Raw genomic sequence first — 26,175 nt, forward strand, 5'->3', positions numbered from 1 at the left:
AGAATCGGGTCTGGATCCAGACCCGATTTGGACCCAAATACACATGCCACATCTTTTCAGAATGAAACGGAAAGGACACACGAATCACGGGGAGAAACGAATTCACGAAAGAAACAAGATATCACCTAGTAAAGTGGGCACATATCTCAATAACTCCAGGAAAACTGAAATATGAAATTAGAAAGTAACCGCCAAACACCACAAGATAAAACCTGAATCTGCATTTTTTTTTTGCAGATCAGACGCAGCAGCAACAAAACACTTCCAACAATGAAGCTCGACTACCACCCAAGCGGCATTACGAGATGTCTCTTGGTGAAGATATTGATTCTTCCCATGATACTCAAGAGGTGTTGGTTACTAATACGTACCGTGGAAGCGGAAGAGGCTCATTCAGAGGTGGCAAAAGACGTGGCAGAGTGAATGGTCAGGGGGGTAGAGGCATCCTCCCTACTCCAAATATTTCTTCAAATGTTCAGGGATGGCAATCTATTTCCACTTGTTACATTTGCGAGAAGTTAGGACATGTCAAGGCCAATTGTTGGTTCAAAAATGACCCCAACTGTAATTTTGAAGTGAATGATGCATAGAATAAGAATGAGGGTCAGAAGAAAGGACAACAGGCTGGATCTAGTTCACAAAATTTGAAGGATAAAGAGGCTCTCATTGCTGCCCTTGCATGATTGAATTTCAAAAATAATGAAAAGGGGATTTGGTATATCGATTCTGGAGCAGCTAGTCATACTACAAGTGACGTAGGTAAGTTATATGAATTGGTTCCTTAATTCGGTAAGAATAAAGTCATTATTGGAGACGAGATACTATCACTCTATATCTCACAGTGGGAATGCAGCCATTAGTTTATCCAAATCTAATATGTTATCTTTATCTAATGTCTTGTGTGTTCTAATATCAAAAAGAATTTAATTTATGTTTCTAAACTTGTTGATGATCTAAATTCTTTCATTGTTTTCACTCCCTCTTATGTGTACGTGAAGGATCTTCTCACGAAAAAGATGTATGCTCAAGGAGAGAGAAAAGGAAATATGTATGTCATCAAGGAAAGCTCTTCATCCTTGGGTTGTTCGTTGGACCGCATTACTTCCTCAAAGTTGATTTCTGGTATTTTCATTTCTGATGAGTCAAAGTCAAATAAATTTAATGTATGGCATTTTCGTCTAGCTCATTATAGTCAAGGTTTCATTAATAGTCTCGTGTATGATGGTCTTATTCATAAATCTGGTTTTGTGTCCTCCATTAGTAGTAAAAATTTATGTCTCACGTGTTGTGTGAGGCCACTTGAACTTGTTCATTCTTATGTCTGGGGACCAGCTCCCATTTACTCTATTTCTGATAGCAGATATTATGTTATCTTCATTGATGATTTCTCTCATTATTCTTGGATCTATTTCATGAAAAACAAATATGAAGTTTTTCCTTTGTTCTGTAAATTTTATGTATATGTCAAAACTCAATTCTCCCTTCAAATTCTTAATTTCCAATGTGATGGTGGTGGAGAGTACATGTCAAAGAAAATTTTTTGAATTCCTACAAGAAAATATAATCAATAGCAGAATTTCTTGCTTGCGGACCTCTCAACAAAATGGCTTAGCTAAAAGAAAGCATGGACATGTTATTGAGAGTGCCTTATCTATGATGCATGTTTGTTGCTGACATTTCTGTGAATTTATGGACAGAGGCCTTTCATATTGTCGTCTATATAATAAACAGGCTTCCCATGAAAATTCTCGATTATAAATCTCCTTATTTCTTTGTATGGGAAGCAGCCAAATTATGATATATTGAGAGCTTATGGTTACACTTGTTATGTTCACATTGATAAAAGTCTCGGAAATAAATTTGGTGATAAGGCTGTTACCCGTAAGTTTGTAGGCTATGCTGATAATTATGCAAGATATACATGTTATGATGCTTCAAAAAGATGTATTCGTGTTTCAAGGAATGTTATATTTGATGAGTACTCTTTTCAGAATGTATCTAAGGACTTGATGCAAGGGAAAAATAAGAACAGGCCAGAAATTTATGAACCGTGGTTGAGTGCACATCTGATTTCAGGTATCCAGCATGAAAATCGTGTAGAGAATCAGCAACACGACAGTCATGAGGTTGAAGAACCAGCTAATAATCATCAAGGGGATAGTGATGATGGTAATTTTCCTAATCTGGTCGATAGGCAGATTCAGTCTGAGGGAGCCTCTAGGTAAGGAACAGAGATACGTTACAGCAACAAAATGACGCAAATCAGCAAGAGATGGAAAGTAAAGCAGTTGAAGAAGACGGTCCACACGTGTGCGTCATCCTATTGATCGATGGGTGAGTTACGAAAACTTCAGTCTAGAACAACAAATTTTTGTTGCTGAAATTGAGAAACATGAAGAGCCAAAGAGTTTTATGGAAGTTCGCAATAATATAAGGGATATTAAAGCCATGAATGAAGAGTTAAGAGCCTTAAATGAGTGCCAAACATGGGAGATTGTGAAGATGCCAAAAGATAAGAATGTTGTTGGTTCAAAGTGAGTATTCAAAATCAAATATAAGCCTGACGGAAGCATAGAGCGATATAAAGCTACACTGATTGCGAAAGGATTCACTCAAGAACATGGTTTGGACTACGAAAAAACTTTTAGTCCTGTAATCAAGATGGGTACTATCAGAATCATCATGTCCTTGGCACTTGATCATGGTTGGCCAATGAATTCTTTCATGGAGCCCTTAAAAATGGAAGTGTACATGTAGCAGCCTCAAGGTTTTAATGAGAAAGATCCTGGAAAGTATGTATGCAAGTTAAAGAGACCTATATATGAACTAAAACAAGTATCACGGTCGTGGTTTGAAAGTTTTTCAAATGAAATTCAGAACGATGGTTTTAAAAGATCGGCATTGGACTATTCTTTATTCACATATACAGGTAATGATCATATCAATTTATTACTTATACATGTGGATAATATTATCATTACTGGAAATTGTGAAACCCATATTGAGGAAATCAAAGCTCTCTTGAATAAAAGATTTCAAATGAAGGAACTTGGAAGGCTCAAATATTTCTTGGAGTGGAGGTTGATCGGAAGATTGATGAACTTGTTTTGACCCAACATAAATACATTTTAGATTTGTTGAGTAAAATAGAAATGAAAGAATGTAAATCAGCAACTACTCCGAGTCCAATTCATCGAAGATTGAGTGTTAATGATGGAGATTTATGTGATGATCCAACCAAGTATAGAAGTGTAGCGGGCATGATCCAATATTTGACTTTTACCATACCTGATATAATGTATGCAGTTAATCAGGTGTCGCAATATATGCATGAGCCTAAAATAGGACATATGGAAGTTGTCAAAAGAATCCTATGGCACTTAAAGGGGACTCTTGGAGATGGATTGGTATACAGGAAAAGAGCACAAAATTAGGATATGTTGATGGAGATGGTCTTCTCTAATGCGGATAATGATATGTGTTTGTGGAGAGAAACTTGGTGTCATGGAGCAGCAGAAAATAAAAGGCAGTAGCACGGTCCAACACGGAAGATGAATATCTATGATACAAACCGGGCGCAGTGCGGGTACGACGCATTGTATCGGGTCTAATGCATACCTGAACCACAAAACAAAAAAAACAAAATCACCCTCTCTCTCTCTCTCTCTTTGAGCAATTGCAAGGTCACTTGAGAGAGAGAGAGAGGTAAACCAGAGGGGTTGGGGGCTCTATGACAAATATCGCGATATTTATAAAAATATCGCCGATATATCACGAGAAATTGCCTGAAAGTTTAAAACGGCAATTTCATGCGAGATTTTCAAACTGTGACAAATATCGGGATATTTATATTTTTAAAAGATATTTATCATGAAAACCCCCACGATTTGATTTTTAAATGTGTTTTATTTATATTTTCTTATAAAAAGTTATTTTTTTTATATTTTAAAATTTATTTTTTATTCTCGAGATTTTGCAGAAAAAAATACGAGATTTATGAAAATTTTCAAAATCTCGTGAGTTTTTTGCCTGCCAAGATTTTGTCGTTTTTAACTTTTGTCACTATGGTTGGGGGAGGGGAAAAAGAGAGAGAGAGCGAAGGGGGGTTAAACCAGAGGGGTTTGGGGAGGTGGAAATGAGAGAGAGAGAGAGAGACCGTACCTAGTGTCGCCTCCTCCATGTCATCCTTTTCCTCCTTAACGAGAGAAAGTCGATGACTTCCCACCCCCTTTTCCTCTTAATGAAAATGAAAATTTCATTGAGGCCCCTACTATTTTATTTAAAAATAACCTAAAGACTCCCTTTTATATTTTTTCAAATACCCACATATTTTTAAAACAGTTTTTATTTTTAAACAAATTCATTTTATCCCTTCTTCCTTTTCATTTTACCCCTACTTCTTTTACATTTAAAATGTTATTATTTTTTATTTTATTTAAAAAAATTATATATATCATTGTGTCCTTGTATCCACATTTTTTGAACTTGTTGTGTCGTACCCTCTGTACCCAGGTGACAGCTAAATATAGATCCACAACAGCAGCCACATCAAAAGCAACATGGATTAGACATCTTCTAACTAAATTAGGTGAGAGGATTCTAACATACATCCTATTTTGTGATAATCAAAGTGCAATCAAAATTTTGTTGAATCCCGTTCAACATGGAAGAAGTAAGCATATTGAAATAGACCTACATTTCATCAAGCAAAAAATAAAAGATAAGGAAATTGTGGCAAGATATGTTGGAACAGAACATCAGAATGCAGATTTGTTTACAAAAGGGCTCATTAAACAGAGGTTTTGGTTATTGAAGATCAAGTTGTTCATGATCATGACCATGTACCACTTGAGGGAGGTTGTTGAGACGTGACTTTGGATCGGGTATGGATCCTAATCCAAATCCGAGTTGTATTTTCTATTTGATTTATTCTTTATTTGTTTATCCTTTTACTGTGTTGTCTTTTACTCTGGAGGGAAGTATTGTAATATGTCATCTACATCAATATAAAGGGAATAGAAGAGCACATGTTGCCCTATCTTTGGGACATGTGGGATTGCAGCCTCTATACTTCTTGTTATCTCTCTTCATTGCACATCTCATGGGCATAGGATTTTTCGCAAACCCGCGATACGCCAGACTGCCCAGTCTCAACAGTCTAACGGACAAAGGTCGTGCACCAACACTTTTTCATGTGTTGAATCATTTCATTGGCCCTGTGCACCATCTTGTGCAAAGCTGCCTAACGGAAGCTGCTCAAGCACATCTCCAAATGCGTATTTTATCTGGTCCATGCCACTTCATGCATAGTCGTCTTATACCAGCTATCACTTCTGAAGAGGGCACAAACTTGCCTTAGCCTTGCGTGCAATGGACCGTATTGCGACTCCATGAGCACGCTACAGCAAAACCTCTCGACTGAAGGAACAAGACCTTGCGGCCCTCAGTCCGAAGACCAGTTGATGACTGAACATCATAGCGAAGAGCACCACCCAAACTCATTCGTCGGTGCCTAGGCATTTACTTGCCTAGCCCCGAGTCACCATATTCGGTTGGAATCACCTAAGATGATCCCTGGGGAAATTAGCCTTAACCCACACGCACCCCCATGCGTCCAAACGCTACGCGTGGGAAACTCCTGCAAGTCGAGAGGTCCTTAACCAAATCTCCAAAGGCAACATCCTTTGATCCACTGGCACTGCTTAACCAAACAGTGTTGCACGTCTGTTCCGCTACACAGTGATGCACTAACGACGATATCGTTGCCTATCGCATGTCGTGCTATCACCGCACACCACTGATCAAGCCAACACATACCGCGTGTTCCTACACTCGATGTATTTTTCACTCAGTAGAGCTCCGCACTGCACATTCTCAATTCCGAAGGCTCGATCCGAGATATTCTTCCCCACCCAAACCATTGTCGTCCTTGACAATGTCAGTGCAGGTAAGAACACAGTCTTAACTGATATGTCAAATTCCTTTTTCACTTATCTTCTGTCTACTTCTTTCCTTCACCCTACTAAACTTATTCTGGTTTTCATCTGCCATCACCACAACCTTTAACACGTCACGTCTCATTCCTTAACGCGCCTCCAATCACTTAGATTGTGGTATTCCGCTCCATCAACATCAAGCATTCTTCGCTTGTGGGATCCCAGTACAGTCCCATACACAAGCGGGTCATTCTCGCCCGCACGACAAACTTGTCGTGATCATGCTCGTGGTTGGGTTGCCTTCTGACCCCAGCAAGGGCAATTCCAAGCCCTTCGTGGTCCTCGCAAAAAAGGACGACTACCAACGCGTGCCGCAGGGATATCAACTCCCTCAAGGCACCAACTTTCGATTTTCCAACGATCCAAACTAGTTCTCAAGTGGAGAACGCCTACTTGCGTATCACCCCAAAGCGGTCCTTCAAAGCATCTTCCCGGGCACTCGTCCACACAAAGGGCAACACGGCTTAACGCTGAAACTCTCATCTGGAGCCAGCACGTTGCAACTCTCATCCGGAGCCAATAAAACGTTCACGTAGAAACCAAACCGACGAGTCACGAACAACAACTTTTTTCGCACACAAAATCCACAGAGGAACTGCCAACTCAAGAAACCAAAACAACGAGCATTTTGATCAAGATGGGCACTCCGCTAACCCACAATCTTGGGAGAGAATATACAAGTTCAATTGAGTCTCTCATACCCAAATGTGCAAATCCATCCAGCCGAATCCAACGTGCATTCTTTGCATGCACAAGGCAAACATCACGCTCCACCTACGAGCCTAACACACAATTATAGCTTATCCAAATTCTCTTAGCCAACTGAACAACAACCTTACACTTCTGCTTACCATCGACAAGATAACTCATACCACCTTACCAACATCTTGCTTCTGTACTCGATCAACAACACTTCAGCTGCGCAAATTTGTGTAACCAGTATAAATCATCAATGTCCACTTCAGTATCGCACTCAATGAACAACAAGATCTTCGTGAATATTTCTGCTTTGATGCCAATTTGTCACGGGCATAGAACCTTGCACAAACCCGCAACGCGTCAGACAGACCAATCTAGCTAGCTTATCGGTCAAAGGTCGTGCACCAACACTTTTCTATGTATTCAATCATTTCATTAGTCTTGTGCACCATTGTGTACAAAGCTGCCTAGCGAAAGCTGATCAAGAGCATCTCCAAATGTGTATTCTATCTGGTCCATGCCACTTCGTGCATAGTCGTCGCATACCAGCTATCACTTCCGAAAAGGGCACAGACTTGCCTTAGCCTTGCGCGCAATGGAGCGTATTGTGACTGAAGGAATAGGACCTTGTGACCCTCAGTCCAAAGACCAGTTGATGATTGAACACCATACCGAAAAGCACCACTCAGACTCATTCGTCGGCACCTAGGCATTCACTCACCTAGCCCCGAGTCACCATACTCAGTTGGAATCACCTAAGGCGATCCCTGAGGGAATTAGCCCTAACCCACACGCACCCTCGTGCATCCAAACGTTAGGCATGGAAAACTCCTGCAAGCTAAGAGGTTCTTAACCAAATCTCCAAAGGCAACATCCTCTGATCCGCTGGCACTGCTTAACAAAACAACGCTCCACGTCTGTCCCGCCACACAACGATGCACTAACGATGATATCGTTGCCTATTGTGTGTCGTTCTATCACTGATCAAGCCAATGCATACCGCGTGTTCCTACACTCGATGCATTTTCCACTCTATAGAGCTCTGCATTGCACATGCCCCATTCGAAAGGCTTGATCCAGGACAGCACAAGTGCTTTGGGTAATGGTTAATGGTACCAAAAGTTATCAAACCCATGGCATCCAGTAGCAGCTAACAGTTTCAATCCACGTGTTTGTATGTTCATCACTGATGCATTCATGATTTTAAAGATTGCATCATTATGAGCATACTTATCCCAAATGACGGAGATTCGTGATGAATATCCATATAAAGGGACCTTGTTATACAGGATTTTTCCTCAGAAGGTAATCAGAACCAGCCAGATCGAGGCCAGCATTACTACCATAGCCAGCATAAAAAATAGAAACAACCAACAGGGGAACATTATCAAAAAGTACTTTTCCCAACAGGAATGGACCCCTTCAAAATAAGGTAAAAAAAAAGGTTCCTGAAGGCTGGCAGAATTTTGCTACCAAGTGATGTAGACAGCAGATTTCAATGTCACAAAAAAGAAACACATTTACCATGATATGAACTTCATACAAAAAGAGCAGCTCTACATACACCAATCATATATATTAGTATACATACCTGTGATGCATTTAGGTCTGGAAGACCTGGAGCACCAAAACGACGAGGCAGTGCGTTACGAACAACCTGAGCCTCAACTTCATGGCCCAATAAATGATGGTATATGTATCTGCCATTACCATTGAGTTTCAGAAACTATTCATCAGATACAAGCACAAATGCTTGTGGGACCAAGATAAAGCCTATGTTGATAACTACTTTGCTTGCTTAAGCAAACGAGGAATGAAAGTGCATCCAAATACATCATGAGAATCAGAAACAGCATCAGTTCAAAATTCAAATGCAATGATTATAAGAAAATAAGTAAACAGAATTCATGAGAATGCCATGAATTCTACAAAGCTGAAACTTGCAGATAAAAAATGGCACCAAAAAGCTCCATTTACCATTGCAGTCGCAGATGAAGCAAAACGCAGAGATCCATGGCACACGTGTAAGTGAGTATGTAGGTATGACATGACAACCTCTCTCTCTCAACTTCAGATCAAAGGAAAAAACGTGCAAAATACCTTTTGTTAATGTTGTCCAAACAAATTAAAAAAGCATGGCAAGGTATCAACAATGGGGGTGTTTGATTGCTAGAGACCAAAACTGCCTTGGGGATTTTCTACCTTGATAAAAACTCCCTGAAGTTTTTGTCACAGTGACAAATTATCTTGTGTTTGATTGCTGTTGGAAAAAGTGGATGAACATTTTATACAGTGTTTGTTTGCAAATTGAATTCCACCTGGAGATATAAATCCAAACCCTAGTATAACTCAACCTTGCAACGTTCTACAGTATTCCATGTCTGACCAAGCAAAAATCAGGCTAGTCAAACTGTCCACCCTTAGCTTCTGCTCTCAATTCTAAGTGCCAGTCCTTACGCTAGTTATGGATTTCATGAATAATAAGATCATAATAAATTCTAGGGAACCATACTGCTCAAATCAAACCACATTTCATAGCTAGAATGAAAAAATCTAAACTTAAGCAACAGTGCAAATGTTTGATTTCCACCACCAAGTTCCACCCCTGAAGGTTAGAAAGAATAAATTCCACAAAGCTGATGGCAACCTCATTTCCAAGCAGATTCTACCACAAAACCAAAAGCCACATCCACTAAAGATTGGCTATTTATTCCCTAACGAAACACACAAGGCATTTTTTAGCACAACCACATTTTACCAAGAGGCCTTAATGAAGTATGCTGAAATGAAACCTAAGAATGCAAAAGCACTAACAAAGTCCAATAATGGACAAGCACGATGGCACAAGAGAGATATAAGAAGTCAACAATGGGACAATACAAAAAGCCTTAAAAAAAGCAACATAAGCAAGTAAAGAATAATATCTTTATTAAAGAAGGCTTGAGAACACTTAGATAATACAAGAGGAGACGTCTCCTATTTATACACAAAAAGAGAGGGAGAGAGACCATTGGGGGCTCCCACGTAGAGTCGTTGGGAGCCCCCAACAGTCATATTTATGACTGTTGGGGTCCCAACGACTCTATAGTGGGACCCCCAATGCAATTGAAAAAAGGAAAAAGAAAAAAAAAAGATAAAAAAAATGTCTAACCTAGTAAAAAAGTTGTTTCTAGAAACAACTATGTGAAAAGACTACAAGATTGTGTATGTGTGTATATATATGTACGTACATATATTTTAACACCCTCCTTCAAACTTTACGAAGAGATGACCGAAAGTTTGTTAAGAAGAAAAATAAAATAAAAAGCAGGAAGAGCTTTGGTGAAGAAGTCCACCAACTGGTACTCTGATGCAACATATGACAATGTAATAGTTCTTCTCAAATATTCATTACGTAGATAGTGACAGTCCATCTCACTATGCTTAGTACACTCATGAAAGGTATAGTTGCTTGCGATGTAAAGTGCACTTTATTATCACAGCATATCTTTGAAGGTGCGGAGATGACTATGCCCATATCACTGAGAAGACTTCGAAGCCACACAAGCTACATGGTCGTAGTGGCTATTGCACGATATAGTGATACTTTGTGTTGCTTCTTGCATCTCCATGAGATCATCGAGTCATCTAAAAACACACAAAAACCTGCAGTTGAGACTCTATCATTGGGATTTTCACCCCAATCAACATCAGTATAGGCATATAAATCAAATGAGGACGAGGAAAGAAAAACTCCCTTGGTTATAGTAAAAACTCCCTTGGTTATAGTATTTTTGATATATATGATAATTCTTAAGCCCACACTCATGTGCACAGTGGTAGGAGCATGTTGAAACTAACTGAATGAATGAAGTGCGGGAGCTATGTTTGACCAAGTGATGGACAAGTATGTGAGAAATCCAACAAGTTGTCGATAATGAGTAGAATCTTCGAGTAGAGTCCCATCTTCCAGCTTCAATTTGGCATTAATGACTTCAGAGGTTTCTATCTTCTTATCATCTGAAATGCCAGACTTAGTGCAAATGTCAGCAACAAGTTTCATTTGAAAAAGAATGTACCCTCTAGGAGAGTACGCAACTTCAATATGTAAGAAGTATCTTAAGAATCCTAAATCAGACATGTCAAAACTTTCTTTTAAAATATTCTTAATGTCATTTATTCCTTGCTTTGCTTATCACTTTCAGTGATAATCATATCTACATAAAGTAGAAGAATAATCACCATAGAACGTGTACTTTTCACAAAAAGAGCAGTGTCAGTATAACACGAATGAAAACCCATGAGTCATCACATTACTAAATTTATCATGCCAAGCTTTTAGGGCTTTTTTTAAGTTTAAGAATTTTTTCTTTTTCAATGCAAACCCCCAGCGGAGGATCCATGTAAACTTCTTCACTTAATTCACCATTTAAAAAAGCAATTTTCACATCTAATTGATAAATGGGTCATTGTTTAATAGATGCAACGGTTATGAGAGTCTTAACACTAGTCATCCTAGCAACGGGGGCAAATGTATCTTCGTAGTTAATATCATACACTTGAGAATATCCCTTCGCCACTAGTCTAACTTTGTAACGTTCTAAAGACCCGTCACTCTTAGTCTTAACTTTGATTTCTTTCCTATGGGTAACAAAGTTATCTCCCAAGTTTTAGCTTTTTCAAGAGCACTAAGTTCTAAATTCATAGATTCAACTCATTGGAGAAGATATTTTGCTTCGTTATAGTGAGATGGTTCATGAAATGAATGTAATGCAATTAGACATGACGTATATTTTGATGTTAATGTGTCGTAGGATACAAATCTATTTGGTGAATTGGAAATACGATTGGATCTCCTAAGAGAGGTTTCCTCTAAGTTTGAACTTTGAGAATATTTTTCTAAAGCATTTAGAGGATTTCTTTGATCACACAAGGTATAAGTTTGCATAGGTCTATCAACAATATCATCACTTATATGTATTGCTTCTTCAATATTGTCATTTTCATTGACATTTAGGGGAATATCCCCTTCGTCATTCAAAGAATTATTACAAGAGATCAACTCTTCTTGTGGTAAAAGATCAAATAAAAATGTATATTCAACTTCATTTTTGTCTTTGGTCTTTTCAAAACCATTTTCATTTTCTAAAAAAGTTACATCTTTAGAAACATATAGTTTGTTGGTTTTAGGATCAAAACATCTATATCTTTTTTGGTTTTCTCCGTAACCTAATAATACACATTTAATAGCTTTTGGAGACAATTTATCTCTTTTATGAAAAAGCACAAAGCACTTACAACCAAAAATTCTTAATCTATTGAAGTCGGGTGTTCTTTCAAATGATTTTTCATAGGGGGATATGTTTTGTAAAGATATGAGATCATTCTATTTATTAAATAAGTTGATGTTAGAGTGGCTTCGGCCCAAAAACTTTTTGAAATTTCTTTAGAAATAAGTAGTGTCCTAGTGGTTTCCAAAATGTTTCTATGTTTCCTTTCGACTAATCATTTTGTTGGGGAGTTCTATGACATGATTTTTTATGACAAATTCCATTTGTTTCTAAATAATTTTGAAACCCATGTGACAAAAATTCACTACTCGAATCGGATCTAAGGATAGAGATGTTGCTTGAAAATCGATTTTTGACAATCATATAATTTTTTTTAAAGAATGAGAAGACATCGAATTTGAAATTAAGAAAGTATATCCATACATAGCTAGTGAAATCATCAATAAACGTCACATAATATGAATATCCTCCTTTTGACATTACGGGAGAAGGTCTCCAAACATCCGAATGCACTAATTCAAAATGTCTCTTAGAAAGGAAACTTCTATTTGGAAAGGGAGTGGATTTCATTTTTCCAAAAATACAATCCTTATAAGCAAAAAAAAATCACTACAAAATTTTTTCCCAAAGGAAAAAGGGTACATCTTAAAGAAACTTTGATATCCACGTCTTTTATGCCAAGTTTCAATATTTTTATCTTGGACAATATTACAAAAAGAGTTGGTAGGAAGATTTAAATAGTTCATATAGTATAAATCTCCCTTCCTATGGCCTTGCCCAATCATCTTCTCGGACTGGAGATCCTGCACGGAGCAACCCTTAGATGAGAAAGAGATTCCACATCTATGATCAAAAATTTAAGAAACGAAAAGAATATTTAGATTTAGTTGTGAAACAACTCTAACATTTGGCACAAAAAAATTAGAAAAATTTAAAGTTCCAACACTTTTAATTTGTAAAGATGTTCCATCGGCAGTTGAAACATAAGAGGTTTTTGAATTAGTGCATAATTCAAATAAACCACTCTCAAGAGGTGTCATATGAAAAGAAGCCCCTGAATCAAGGGAGAGGAAGAGGCAATGGCGGCACTCGATGTAGATGAAGATTTGAGTAGAATTTGAAGTGCCTCCGATGATTGATCTAGTGAAAAAGAACCCTTTCCTTTGGTTGGTTCTTCCTTCCTTGGTATAGTTTCTTCGACGGAAGCAACTTTGTTCTTAAGGGCTTCATATAACTTGAGACAATTAGGCCTTATATGTCCCGGTTCATGACAATGATGGCAAATGGCTTTCCTATAATTTCTATTATAGTCATTTTGCCTCCCAAAGTGTGGAGTCTTATAAGTTTTAACATGATTTTTGGGCTTGGACACGGCTAATACTTCATCTCAACCGTTTTTCATGCCAAGACGAGTTTATTCTTGGCATATTTCGGCAATGGCATCCTCTAAGAGAAGAGGCTTAGATCTATGAAGGAAGGAAGATCTAACTTGTTCATATTCAGGGATAAGCCCGTGTAAAAATTGAAAAAAGTGTTTTTTTTCATTTGCTCTCTTCTAAGTTCAACATCTTCACTAGCAACTCATTTGGGTTCAAGAAGAGATAATTCATCTCAGAAAGGACTAAGTGTGCTAAAATAATCACGGACACTCATGTCCCCTTGCTTAATGGTACGAATTTTTTCTTGAAGAAAAAATTGTCTCGCAAGTTCTTTTTGGGTATACGTACCTTTTATAAAAAATCATGCCTCGTTTGCTTTGCGGAATTTGGCTATGTTGGTACATATCTTCAGATCCACGTTGTTCATAAACCATGCAAGTATTTTTGCATGTTTATTTTCCCAATCCTCTATCTTGGATTGATGATCTTCAATGACTTTGGTGCGAGTTTTCTCCCTATAGGTTTTTTTTGTCCTCCTTCCATTTTGGTAAGTTTGAGTTGTGATTTCAGAATGGATCCCATCACGTATCGCCAAAGTTTTTTGCCCTTGAGGTTGTTCTCCATGGCAGATGCCCGCATCATATAGTTGGTGCCATTTAACTTGAAGGAGAGATCGATCTTATGCTCATTCTCCATAGTGACTTAGAGAGAAGATGAGCAAAAAGTATGGAAGAGATTCCTGAATCACAAAATATCAATAGATAGCTTTAACAAAATCAAGAGCACAACCTTGCTATGATACCATATAATGAAGTATGCAGAAATGAAACCCAAGAATGCAAAAGAACTAACAAAGTCCAATAATGGACAAGCACAATGGCACAAGAAAGATATAAGAAAGAAGTCCACAATGGAACAATACAAAAAGCCTTAAAAAAGGCAACATAAGAAAGTAAAGAATAATATCTTTATTGAAGAAGGCTTGAGAACACTTAGAAAATACAAGGGGAGACATCCCTTATTTATACACAAAGAGAGGGTGAGAGACCATTGGGGGCTCCCACATAGAGTCGTTCGAAGCCCCCAACGGTCATATTTATGACCGTTGGGGGTCCCAACGACTCTATGGTGGGACTCACAATGCAATTGAAAAAAGGAAAAAGAAAAAGAAATAAAAAAATAAAAAGATACAAAAAATATATAACCTAGTAAAATATTTGTTTCTAGAAACAACTATGTGAAAAGACTAAAATACCCCTATCAGGTATTTTAGACAAGACTATATATATGTATTACGTATATTTTAACAGCCTCTACTCCAAGTTACAACCTATGTCACATGGGTGCGGGTGCGACACGGGTGCGGCGCAATTCTATATATATATATATATATATATATATATATTTAAGTATATATAAGTATATATATAACAATAAATTAACACATAAAGATTGTAAATTTTAAAGCAAAAATAAAAAAACAATTCTTAACAACACAAACTTACCAAAATATAACACATAAAGAAGCTTGTGAGTGTGATAAACAACAAAACTTATCATAAATCTGTCTCATCGTCTGAATTAGAGGGAAGAACAGGATCGAGGTAGTCCATGTTGAGAGTATGTAAATTATGTTCTCCCTCCAAGTCAAAATCTTCTGGATTTACATCCCAATTCTTGGATGGTCCACAACTGCATCAAAAAATGACTATATTAGTATCTAACTTAAAACTTTGAATGCAAATATTTAAATACAAACTTTGAATACAAAAAAAAAGTACCTATACTCTTCTTTGGTACGGCGAGAAATTAATCGTAGATTTGAGTGAACATAAACCAAATCCTCTGCTCTTTTACTAGTGAGTTTGTTTCTTTTAATGTTGTGAATTTGAGCATATGTATTCCAATTTCTTTCACAACAAAATGATGTAGCAGGTTGGGATAACAACTTCATTGCAAGACGTTGCAGATTTGGTGTCTCTGATCCATATGTTGCCCACCAATTAAGGGGATCTTCCTTGTCCCTTGCCACAAGTGCTGCTAAAGAATCAAATCTCTCAGTAGAAAACTTGTCAAACTCACTATTTATAACCTTAAGCATGTGAGGATCATTAAAAAGTCTTCCCAAATATATCATTATATTTCTTGATATCTCAGGATCTTCATTTGGAGAAACACGACCAACACCTGCTGTCAACCATTTTTTTGCGTAGTATTTTGGATTGAGAGAGTGTGTCATGCAATGCAAAGGTTTATTGCTTTTATCCCATCTTCTCACTAAAACTGAATGTACATGATTGTAAAATTCTGAATCATCAAGTGCAATATCTTTCTTCTCATGTTTAAAAATGATACTTTGAACTTTTTCAATCATATTGTCCCACATTTCATAAATTCTATAAAGCACGGGTACATATCTGTCAACTTCTCTCAACATTTCCCAAATAGGCTCTGTAAATTCAACAAAATATGTAATTTTATCCCACCAAAAATCATCACAAATGCATTTTTTGATAGCTTGAGCCTTGACATCATCTTCAGTACGATAAAAATCTGAATCTTGATCAGCCACCATCATCATCAATGCATTCTTGAGTTGCTTAATTCTTTTTATCATAACAATGAGAGAAGCAAAACGAGTTTCAGTAACTTGAAATCAGAATGCGTATTAAATATAGAAAGGGCATGATGATGGTTTACAACAAAATTTCTAATATTTCGAACATCATGTTCTATTTCCTCAATTCATAAGCACATTTCATGTGCATGTGCATCATCTTTTGATGGATTGCGTACACTCTTAAGTGCCAAATTTAAACTTTGTGTTGCACAAGGAGTCCAAAAAATATGTGAATATGTATCTTCACTTGCCAAATTTATTCTTGCACGACTGCAAACTTGAGCATTATCAGTAATGATTTGCACCACACTTTCTTCACTCACTTCTTTTATCACTTCGACAAATAATCTCTTTAAATATTCAGCATCTTTATACTCTCCAGATGCATCAACAGTCTTCAAAAAGATTGGCCCATTAAGTGAGTAAGCAATGAAGTTTATCAGTGGTCGCCTTTGTATATCAGTCCACCCATCAGAAACAATCGACACTCCATGTCGTTTCCATGCAAATTTTTGAGTCTCTAACAAGTCTTCAATTCTATTTTTTTTCCTCTGCAAGAATGACTGTTCTTAGTTTTTCTGAACTAGGAGGCACATAACCACTCAAATTGCAATTAGCCAAAGATGTAATCATATCTTTCCAGTATGGACTTCTAGCTACATTAAAAGTAATTGAGCTTGAGTAAAAGAATCGACCAATCTTTTTATCAATTTCTGCTCTTACCATGTTTTTGAATGATGCTTGTATTGTTTTATTGTTTTCCATCTTTCTTTTCTTTAAAAGCTCTTCTTGTATATCACTAGCAGTAGGAAAAGACAAATTAATCGAATCGCTTCTCATCTCTGCAATTTTCTTCTTTTCAGCTTCCTCTTGTTCTTTTTTTAATTGCTTTAACATGTCTTTGTCAACCCCAAAACATGCCCTAATTCCTTGACCACGAATATGCAAAAGATGTGCTTCCACACGCGTATAAGAACTTGTGAAAACAGTCTTACATAGATTACAATGAAACTGCACATTCCCACCACCACCACTACTAGCTTTTACCCCTTTTGTCACAAGCCTCCAAAGTGGTTGAGAAACTTCTAATTCAGGGTTAGAACTTGAACCAAATGTATTGACACTACCGCTAGAACTCGCCATTATATCTGAAAAGTGAAAACTGAAAAGAAAATAAGTAAATAAAATAAAGTTAATAAACACTTCAAAATAATAGTAATAGGAGCTACCCCTATCTAACGCAAAAAAGGAGGGGCAGGGCAAGCCCCTGCTAAACCTTATCTGTGCCAGGGGCTTCGCCCTTGCCAAAAAGCCAAAGGCAACAGGGGAAACGAGGAGGGGCTCGGCCCCTCCTCGTTTCCCCTGTTGTTCGGCGTGGAAAGGCTCGGCCTGTCAGCCGAGCCCCCTCCTTCCCCCACTCCTACTTCTTACCCCTGCAATAAAAGGGAAACGAGGAAGGGTTGAGCCCCTCCTCTATGAATCGGACGCACAGGGAGGGGTCGAGCCCCTCTTCTGCGAGCAGAGGGTACGGGGGGAGGGGCCTGCCTGACATAAGCGAAACAAGGAGGGGCCAAGCCCCTCCTCTGTGAATAGGAGGCATAGAGAGGGGTTGAACCCCTCTTCTGCGAGCAGAGGGTGCAAGGGAGGCTGCGAGCAGAGGGAGGGTTGATCGACATACCTGTTGAGTGTTGACGGAGGGGGAGACGGTGGTTGCCTGTGCGTACCGTCGTCGGAGTCTGGATCGCCGGCGTGGGTGTAGGAGAAAGCTGCAGGGGTTGAAGGGGAGAAGCAAAATCAGAGGGTAAGCCCCTCCCCCTGTCGATAAACCCCTTTTAGGGTTCGGCTGCAAAAGAAATTTGGATCTGGGTCGGGTCCGGACCCGACCCAGATCCAAAATGTAATTTAAAAGTCGAAATGGACATTTTTGGACTCGGTCAAAGTTGACCGAGTCCAAAATGTGGACGGACTCGGCCTGGACTCGTTGACCGAGTCTGACTCATCGTTGACCAAGTCCGGGCCGAGTCCGAAGCCGCACCCGAGTCCGCACCTGTGTCGGGGCGTGTCGACTCGGGTGCGGCACTTCCTTAACCGAGTCCGTGTGACATAGGTTACAACCTTGTATGTCACTTATATAGCGTAATCAGGCATAAAACTTACACATCCTTTTGATTTATGACTGAATGACATCTCAAGATATATATATAGAGAGAGAGAGAGACATTTCTCTTTCTATATCCTTTGCAAGCTACATTAGCTTAGCTTCTAACACCTTATTTTACATATTTTGATAGGTTTCCAGGATCTTCAAGCATTCATGCTTCAAACCATTAAGCTATAATACTGTGATGGTGGGTCCAACAACTAAAGCTTAGAACTGAAAGTATGACATCATAACGATAACGAAGAACATCAGCTCAATAAATAACTGACAAAAATTGCATGCTATGTTCATTAAATAGATTCATATTAGACAATTGAAGTAGGCCAAACACTCACCCGCTGACACTTGTTTCATCAACAGCAAAGGTTTTCATTGCGCCCTGCATACGATCAAAGCTAGTGCTCTTCCAGACAAAATCTACACTGAAACCATGGTTGACATCGGCAGGAACACCCTATAGGATATGAAAATGCACTCAGCCATGTGAAACAAAAAAAACCTGCACCAATTTATTTTGGCCATAAAAGTTAAAATTAAGGCCTACCTGATTAGCACGAAGTTCAAGGGCAACTTCCTCTTGTGCAGTGAGCTTGATCTAAGACAAAAATGATTGAAATTAATTTGAAGAAAAGGAACCAATTGTATGTTCAAGTAGTAGCAGGTCAACGAACCAAGGTTGCCAAGAAGGGAAATGGAAATGGAAACCGGAAGTGTGTGTGTGTGTGTTTATCTATATAATAGATTTAAGAAATAAGTTAAAAATAATGCGGTTATTTTACAGTATGAGATTTCTCTATTATATCCAATACATTACACCCTTCCAAATATTAAGAATAAATTTAACTTTTCAAAAATAAGAAATTAAAATTTTTAAACAATGTGTATCTCAACTCTTAAAAAAAACTTATCTGAGGGAAATGTATGAGAAACATGTTTCTTGAATAAGGGAAAAGGATTTCCTATATAAAGTAAGAATGTTTCCCATGTGATGTGAAAGTTCTCACTTGATGGGAAATGGGATTCTTGTGAAGTCTTAACAAGTTCTCCACAAGTTTCGGAAATGTTAGGGTTTTTGGTTTTGGAAACGAATTCCCAGGAAACAGGTTATGCACATGTAAATGGAGTTTCCAATAACCGCAATCCACTAACATTTTCCTCATTTGCAGCAGTAAATAATCAGAAAATAGCCAAAGAACATGTTGTAGCCCTGTAGATGCAAATGCTATGGGAATCCACTCTAGAGGAATAAGACCTACCACATGGCCCACAGATTGCCAAGCAGGATGGGCTGCATCACCTGAGTATCGCAGCCGCAACTCATCACCAGGTACTAAGCGCAGCTCATTATCTTCCTGTAGCAATGTAAGATAGTTGATACATTGTTAAATAGTGAGTCAACAGACAAAGGGGAAAAAAGTTTCAAATAGTCAAGTACCAAGAGGGGGGGAAAATGTGAAACAAAAAAGATAATGCTGATCAAGAACCTTACTTTTGGAAAGACAAAGTAGGCAATATGCTTCTTGTTAAGGCTGATGTCCCAACGAATAGTGACATTCTCTTTACTTTGTGACTCTTTCATCATCTGCATCAAAAGTGAGCAAACAACAGCTAACTAAATTCAATGTTCATGGAACACATTGCTTGATAGAAGATATAAATTTAAAGGTCCACACAGTATAAGTCTTCAAATAAGGATACTTGAAACAATAGTTATCAGAATAATCGACATATCAAATGGTTAAAAGCAAGAGATTTAGACACTGGCCATACTTTATCATAATCTGCCTCCAGCTTCACAAGTGGTGCAAAAACATTTTGATACTGCAAAATGAAGGTCACTCCACACATCAAATAAACATGAGCAAATTCAGTTATGAATGGGGGGGTTAAAAAGAAAAAGACATGCAGAAATCTCATAAGCACAAGGTTAAGAAATTTACTGTGATCACTGATAACAATAAAATTTACAATTATGACAAGGAGGAAGAGGTACATGTGACATATGAACCATATACGCATGATTTTTAGGCTAGAAGTTGGAACTAAACCAAAAAAATATGGAATTGTTACAGCAATTGTTACATCATCGCCCAGATACCTACCTGGTAAGCATCTTCATACTTAAGAGCTACAGGTTGAGGTTCATCATCCACACCAGGTTTCTCTAGATCTTCAAGAGTAGCATCAGGGTTTGTTTTCCAGAGTTCCTCAAGCTTGTTTATTTGTTGGGCACCGATTTGGCGTGCTCTTAATTGCTCCTGCTCAGATGGAACCTGGGAGTGGCATTAAATATTGAAAATCTATCATATTTGCCAAATCTGTAAAGCAGAGAATTAAAAACCCAAAGAAAAAATGTATGCCCTGAAAATGCGTCAAAAATAAAGGGAAGAGAACCTTCACAAGCCATTGAAGAAAACATCTATCATCAATAAGTGGGCACCACTGACTCAGATCCCAATTCATATCTTTCAATGCATTTACATTCAGGCAAGGCTCCCTACATAAAAGAACCACAACACTCTCTGTCTTGGCAGAAATAAATCCTAGAAGGAACACATTTCTACAACCACAATTATAGCATTCAAGAATGGTTTCCCCCAATGGACTGTCCTTGTGAAGATAGACCTCCTTATGCTTAGCACGAACCTGTCAGCCACAAACAAGTGTGTCAAAAATAATGCCTCAAAAAGAAATTGGAAGATACTACACAAAACCAACTCAAAGTTCCAGCCAAAAATGTTTCTACTTTTCTTTCTCTAGGGAACAAGAACTATAGCTGGAGCAGAATATTTTTTTGGTGAATACACAAATTGATGAAAGAACCAACAAATTCAAGAAACATGACAACAAGTAAAACCAACAAATTGAGCAAATTATATCCCAATAGGCAATCTGATTAGGCTTTAGAAATTTAACTGAGCACTTGATCAAGTTTACCATGACATTATATTTATTGATAGCTCATACAAACAAGTTTTGTCAAAATACAGTTAGATGTTTGCCATTGTAAATAAAAGAAATGGTTACAGTTCTTAATCATGTAACTTTTGCCAATAACTGAAGCTATCTTGTAGATGTGAAGAATTTCAATATTTTCAGTCATCGTTGTTTAATCATTTTCTTAAGCCATACACAAACTACTCCAAACCAAAGTACAAGGGTAGATGAAACAAAACACTTGTTCTATGTTACCTAGACACAACATAAGTGTTGGTATAGGATACAGGTATGAAGTGTCAGTCACAGCGGTCCTTGAAAAATAGATACATGGACATGGCTATATGTATTTATGTTTGTGTGTCCTTGTAGGGCACGGGTTCAAAGTGTTGGGCACAGCGGGACTTGAAAACCAGATATATGGACACAGCTATATGTATATGTATCTATATAGGTATGTATAGAGAGAGAAAAAGAAGTAATTAAGAATAAAAAACTATTTCAAAAAAAGAAAAAGAGGGAGATAGCTTTGGTTTCCCCCTTACCTGTATATGGCACCACAAAAATTTAATATGCGTCAAATTGTGAAAAGGAAAGAGATGTGACACTAAAATATGGTTGAGCAAGGGAGCGAAGGTCGATTACGGTAACAGCAAGAGGGAGAGAGTCTTTGGGACAACTGGCTCAGCCCATTCCTCCTTCAATTGCAAGACCCCTCTTACCTTCGCTCACCATTCCCTAATATGAACTTGAGTCATCAAAGCCTTTCTATGCCAGGCACGCCACCTTCCGACGAATGCCGCAAAGGACTTGTTAGGTCTTTGGCAGGTGTCTTCCCGCTAATAGTGGAGATTGAGGTTTTGAAAGAGCAGTGGATGAATATGTTTGCCAGCTCGGTGAACGTCTTGATGAACCATTCCAGGTAGGTTACACTTCTTTGGAACAAGCAAATGAGTGGCGAATCTTCAGTGACCCGTCAAAAATAAACAAAACAGGTGACTAATGAATTGGCTTGCGACGGAAGGAGCGCGCCTAGCCTAGATGTTTTGAATGAGCAATGCCCCTTAAGAGAGAGAAAGCAAGAGAGGAAGCTCTTGTCCCTACTAGAAGCCTTTTCCAAAGCAAGAAGGTTGAGGAACTAATAGCGACTAATAGAATGAGGGAGAAAAGCGACCGAGCAATACAGAGTAAACCTTAATTGAATGAGTGATAGCAACTGATAGAGTGAGGGAGCAAAGCGACTAAGCACCCTGAGCCGAAGCAGAGCGATGACATCCAAATGTAAGCGCATTACACATCCGTCCAGAAATAGGGGATCCCTTCCGAATGATCAAATGTTTAGTTGTGTGTGTGTGTGTGTGAGAGAGAGAGAGAGAGATAGAGAGGTTGGCAGGTCAAATCCATTCAGTATAGGAAGCGAATCTATTGACCCCATTCACAAAAAGTGGCCCTTTCTCGTGGGGTGAGAGCCAGTAAATAGAGAAGGGAGAGCGGGGGAAGAGGGTTTTGCTGGTCGAGCACCTTCGTGAACTGTGTGGTAAGGGAGTTGATGACCTACCGACACCCCTTCCCTTGTGAACTGCATGGTAAGGGAGCCTCTCATTTCACCACTTTCACATATGAAATGAGAGAAAATAAAGTTTAAATAGAATAGAAACGAAGTATACGACATCAGACATTTGTGTGTAAGACACCCAGAAGTGTCAAGACGCATGACACCTAGTGTCCTTTCTTTTGTTTTATACTTCTATGCCATGTCACAGGGACTCGACCAACTGGGTGCTGCAACCCCGTCGACGCGATGCGGGTGCGGGTGCGGCACCCGGTGCGGTCAACCTGACCCTGGGTGCGTTGACTGCACCCAGGGTTATTTATGTCCAACTTTTGAACTTTATATATATATATATATATATATATATATATTTTTTTTTTTTTTTTTTTTGCCGCACCCACACCCTTGTGACATAGCTTTTATGTTAAAAAATGAAGTGTCCATGCCGCGTCTAAGAGTGTTGATGCCCAGAACTATTACCTTGGCCCTTAGAAGCATCAAGGTAACATAGAGTTTTGTTGAACTGAAAAGGAAAAAAAATCGCAAAATTTAGAGAGAAGAAGAAACTGAATGAATGTATGTGGGATAAAAGAACTCCATCTATTAGTTTAGCATTTAATCTACACTTTTACATCTTTAATAACATCTCATCAAGCATATCCAATACCCACATGGGTCTTCGCATCCAAAGAACACAGTAAAAGAAACCACACTCTAATTCCCGAAAGCAGAACTCCTGAAAAGAGAAGGTAAGGCCACAAACTGCAAAAAAGTTATGTTGCTAACAGATTTTAATTGTCTGGGAAATTTGTACCTTTCTTGTTTACTTTCGCAACTTCATTGACATCTCATCCACATGTCAGGGAAATAATGACCTGTTGTTCTCCTAAAACATACACCAAAAAGCTAAAAGACACACAAAACCTATAGAAAATCCCCAAATTTTTTTATAGCAAAGACCTTTTCAGCTATCAGACTGGTAAACGAGCCAATCAAACAGAACAGGGTATGTTTGGGCTTGGCTTGTTTACCCATGGACTGAGCTCGTGACTCAGATCGTATTCATGTTCAGCTGAGCCGGCCTTGAGCTCAGTTCGTTCGTTAATGAGACGAGCCAAACAAGAGCAGGCTCGTGCAAAAGCATTCCATGCCATTTATGTCTAGGATATATATCTTTTAAATTTATTACATTTAAACTATATATATTTTATATATTACACATTAAGAGTTCATATTTTATGGATATATTTTCTATGCATCCTTCTGTTTGTATATATATTTTATGCATTCTTCTCTTTATATATTGCGTTTAAAATATATATTACACATAAAATATGTATATATTTATTTACACAAGATCACCCAAGCCGAACACCCTGTGTGCTCGAATCATTTAAGCTAAATGAGCTGCTCATGGCACGGCTCACTAGCTACACGAACGAGCGGTTGTTTACCAGCCTTAGATTGACATGTACACATTTGCATTCACACTTTAAACATGGACCCTATTCAAAGTTCAATGTTCCCCAGTTTTCTCCTTCAAATCTCATATTCTCATTCTTGCCAGAACACCTATAAAAGACAACACACTCCATTCTTGAACTTATGTTGTCTTAACTATATTATAATTGGTTTTTCGGATATAGTGCTCCCTTTCCATCAGTGGAATTTCCCAATTTGCCCCATTTATCCGGATAACAGGTTGAATTCAGACACAAGCTGATAATAGGGAGGAAAAAATAAACAGGACCATAGAAAAAAAATACAGGGAACAAAAGCACTATGCCAGAAAACCCTAGAAAAGAAAGACAAGTAACATTCTTGATACTAAAAACTAGACAAATAAAACACAAACCAACCAGATGATTAACGATGTGAGACCCCGATGTGTTGCCCCTCGAATTGCAGAACCACTTCCGGCACGACGGCAAGTTGCATCGGACGACGCACGCAGGGTTCTGCACCCCGCAATACCGGCAGGCGTGTTCCGCGAAACCCCCGCCCTTGCCGAACTCGAAGCTTTCGTCGTCCCTGGTCTCCTCAAAGCTCAGTCCGCCGATCCCCGCAGCCAGAGCGTCCACCGATGCCGCCGACTGGTTAGACCATCCCTTCGTCCCAGGAGCCAGCGATGCCGGTGTTTCTGGGGAGGCGGTACCGGCGGGAAGAACGTATTCGCTTGACTGGGTGGCGGCAACGGCAGTGGAATTGTCGGGCGACCACGCGGATGCCCTGGTGGGCTGGATGAGCTCCCTGAATTGGGGGTAGTCGTAGTCGTCGCCCTGCGTATTGAACTCTAGGAAGGTGTAGGCATCGCCTGAGTCGGGTTGAGACGCCGTCTCGTAGAGATTGGGAACCACGGGCTGGGCGGCCATGGCAGAAGGAGGACACTAGCCCCCTTGTTCTTCCTTCGCAGAGGGAATCAGTGTGTGGCGTCGTTAGGGTTTCAAGCGCTAGGGTTAGGGTTAATGGAAGGGGAAGGAAGAGAGAGAGAGAGAGGCGTCCCGCAGGAGGACGATGAGTTAAAAGGGAATTAACCGCGGTTAAAACTCTGGTTATGAAAATGGGTCGGATCCAGGATCGAGCTTTTGCAATTTTTGGCTGTTTCATATTTGATCCGGATCTGACTTCTAGTATATTTAGCTGTTCCGGATCCGACCTGTTTGCATCCTTTGGCTTGGGCTGATGATGAGTGACGACGGTTTGGGCAATTTGGGCCGAGCTGAAAGGGCCAGACTTGGGTAGGAACCAGGCATTACCGAGTCTGACCTAATTGGATCTACCATAATCTGATCCAGAGTCTGCCGGACATCAGCTAAAACCGAATCTGGATCCAATTACCTTAAAATCCTATGTTTACATGTATTAATATTCATATTTTAGTCCGATTCTTTTATTTGGACTTGCACTCAGGTTTGGGTACAAAACTCAATACTGGATCCGGATCTGATTATTAATTGGATCCAACTTTGGCTGCTATTCCACTTAATGGTTTTGGATGTGGTGGGATATCCAACCTGAATCCTGCGTTTACATCAGTACTGATAGGTCTGTCAATGGTTGAGTATCCGACTCTTTGAGTGACTCAAACCCACCCAAATGACACATACTTGTGTTCGGATTCGGGTTTGGCCACCCAAGTGGCACATACTTGTGTTCGGCTTCGGGTTTGGCTCATATTGGATCAAATAGCGAAATCTCTAACAATATCCACATAATTTAGAGGGTATTTATAATATATTTTTTACAAAAAACTATTTAAAAACATATTGAAAATATTCATCAAAAAAACATAACCCAAACTCAACCCAAGTATTACCTAGATAGGATTAAAATCAGCCCGAATAACATTTGCATTTTCTTATGCTCATACTTTAACGGTTGAATATCCTGCTTCAGGTACTTAAGGCCAGCTACTGACCTTTTATCTTAAACACTATGTTGCGACCAAGAGCGCATCAGGTCAGAGACAATTATGATGATATACTATCAAAGTTGACTTCTGTCTTTGTTTTTTTTTTACTAAGAACTCTTACCGAATTGAGCTCACCTCTGAAAGTTAAC

The 26,175-nt window shown here is 38.8% G+C and overlaps 1 protein-coding gene across 1 annotated transcript in view; it reads right to left on the reverse strand.

Moving 5' to 3' along the window:
* The window catches only part of LOC149845347 (regulator of nonsense transcripts 1 homolog), a 114,247-nt gene extending 89,178 nt beyond the window's left edge, over window positions 1–25,069 (reverse strand). Inside the window, exons 1-9 of the mRNA XM_089997580.1 lie at window positions 24,474–25,069; window positions 20,520–20,771; window positions 20,228–20,398; window positions 19,896–19,946; window positions 19,615–19,707; window positions 19,382–19,477; window positions 18,670–18,720; window positions 18,461–18,579; window positions 8,287–8,395 (exon numbers count right to left, since the gene is read on the reverse strand). Coding sequence (XP_089853706.1) covers window positions 8,287–8,395; window positions 18,461–18,579; window positions 18,670–18,720; window positions 19,382–19,477; window positions 19,615–19,707; window positions 19,896–19,946; window positions 20,228–20,398; window positions 20,520–20,771; window positions 24,474–24,986 — 1,455 coding nt within the window. The 5' untranslated portion in view covers window positions 24,987–25,069. The remainder of the gene's footprint in view (window positions 1–8,286; window positions 8,396–18,460; window positions 18,580–18,669; window positions 18,721–19,381; window positions 19,478–19,614; window positions 19,708–19,895; window positions 19,947–20,227; window positions 20,399–20,519; window positions 20,772–24,473) is intronic.
* Window positions 25,070–26,175: the final 1,106 nt, after the last annotated feature.

Source organism: Nuphar pumila, chromosome 2, assembly GCF_984573655.1.
Source record: "Nuphar pumila chromosome 2, dmNupPumi1.hap1.1, whole genome shotgun sequence".
In the NCBI taxonomy this organism is placed as follows: domain Eukaryota; kingdom Viridiplantae; phylum Streptophyta; class Magnoliopsida; order Nymphaeales; family Nymphaeaceae; genus Nuphar; species Nuphar pumila.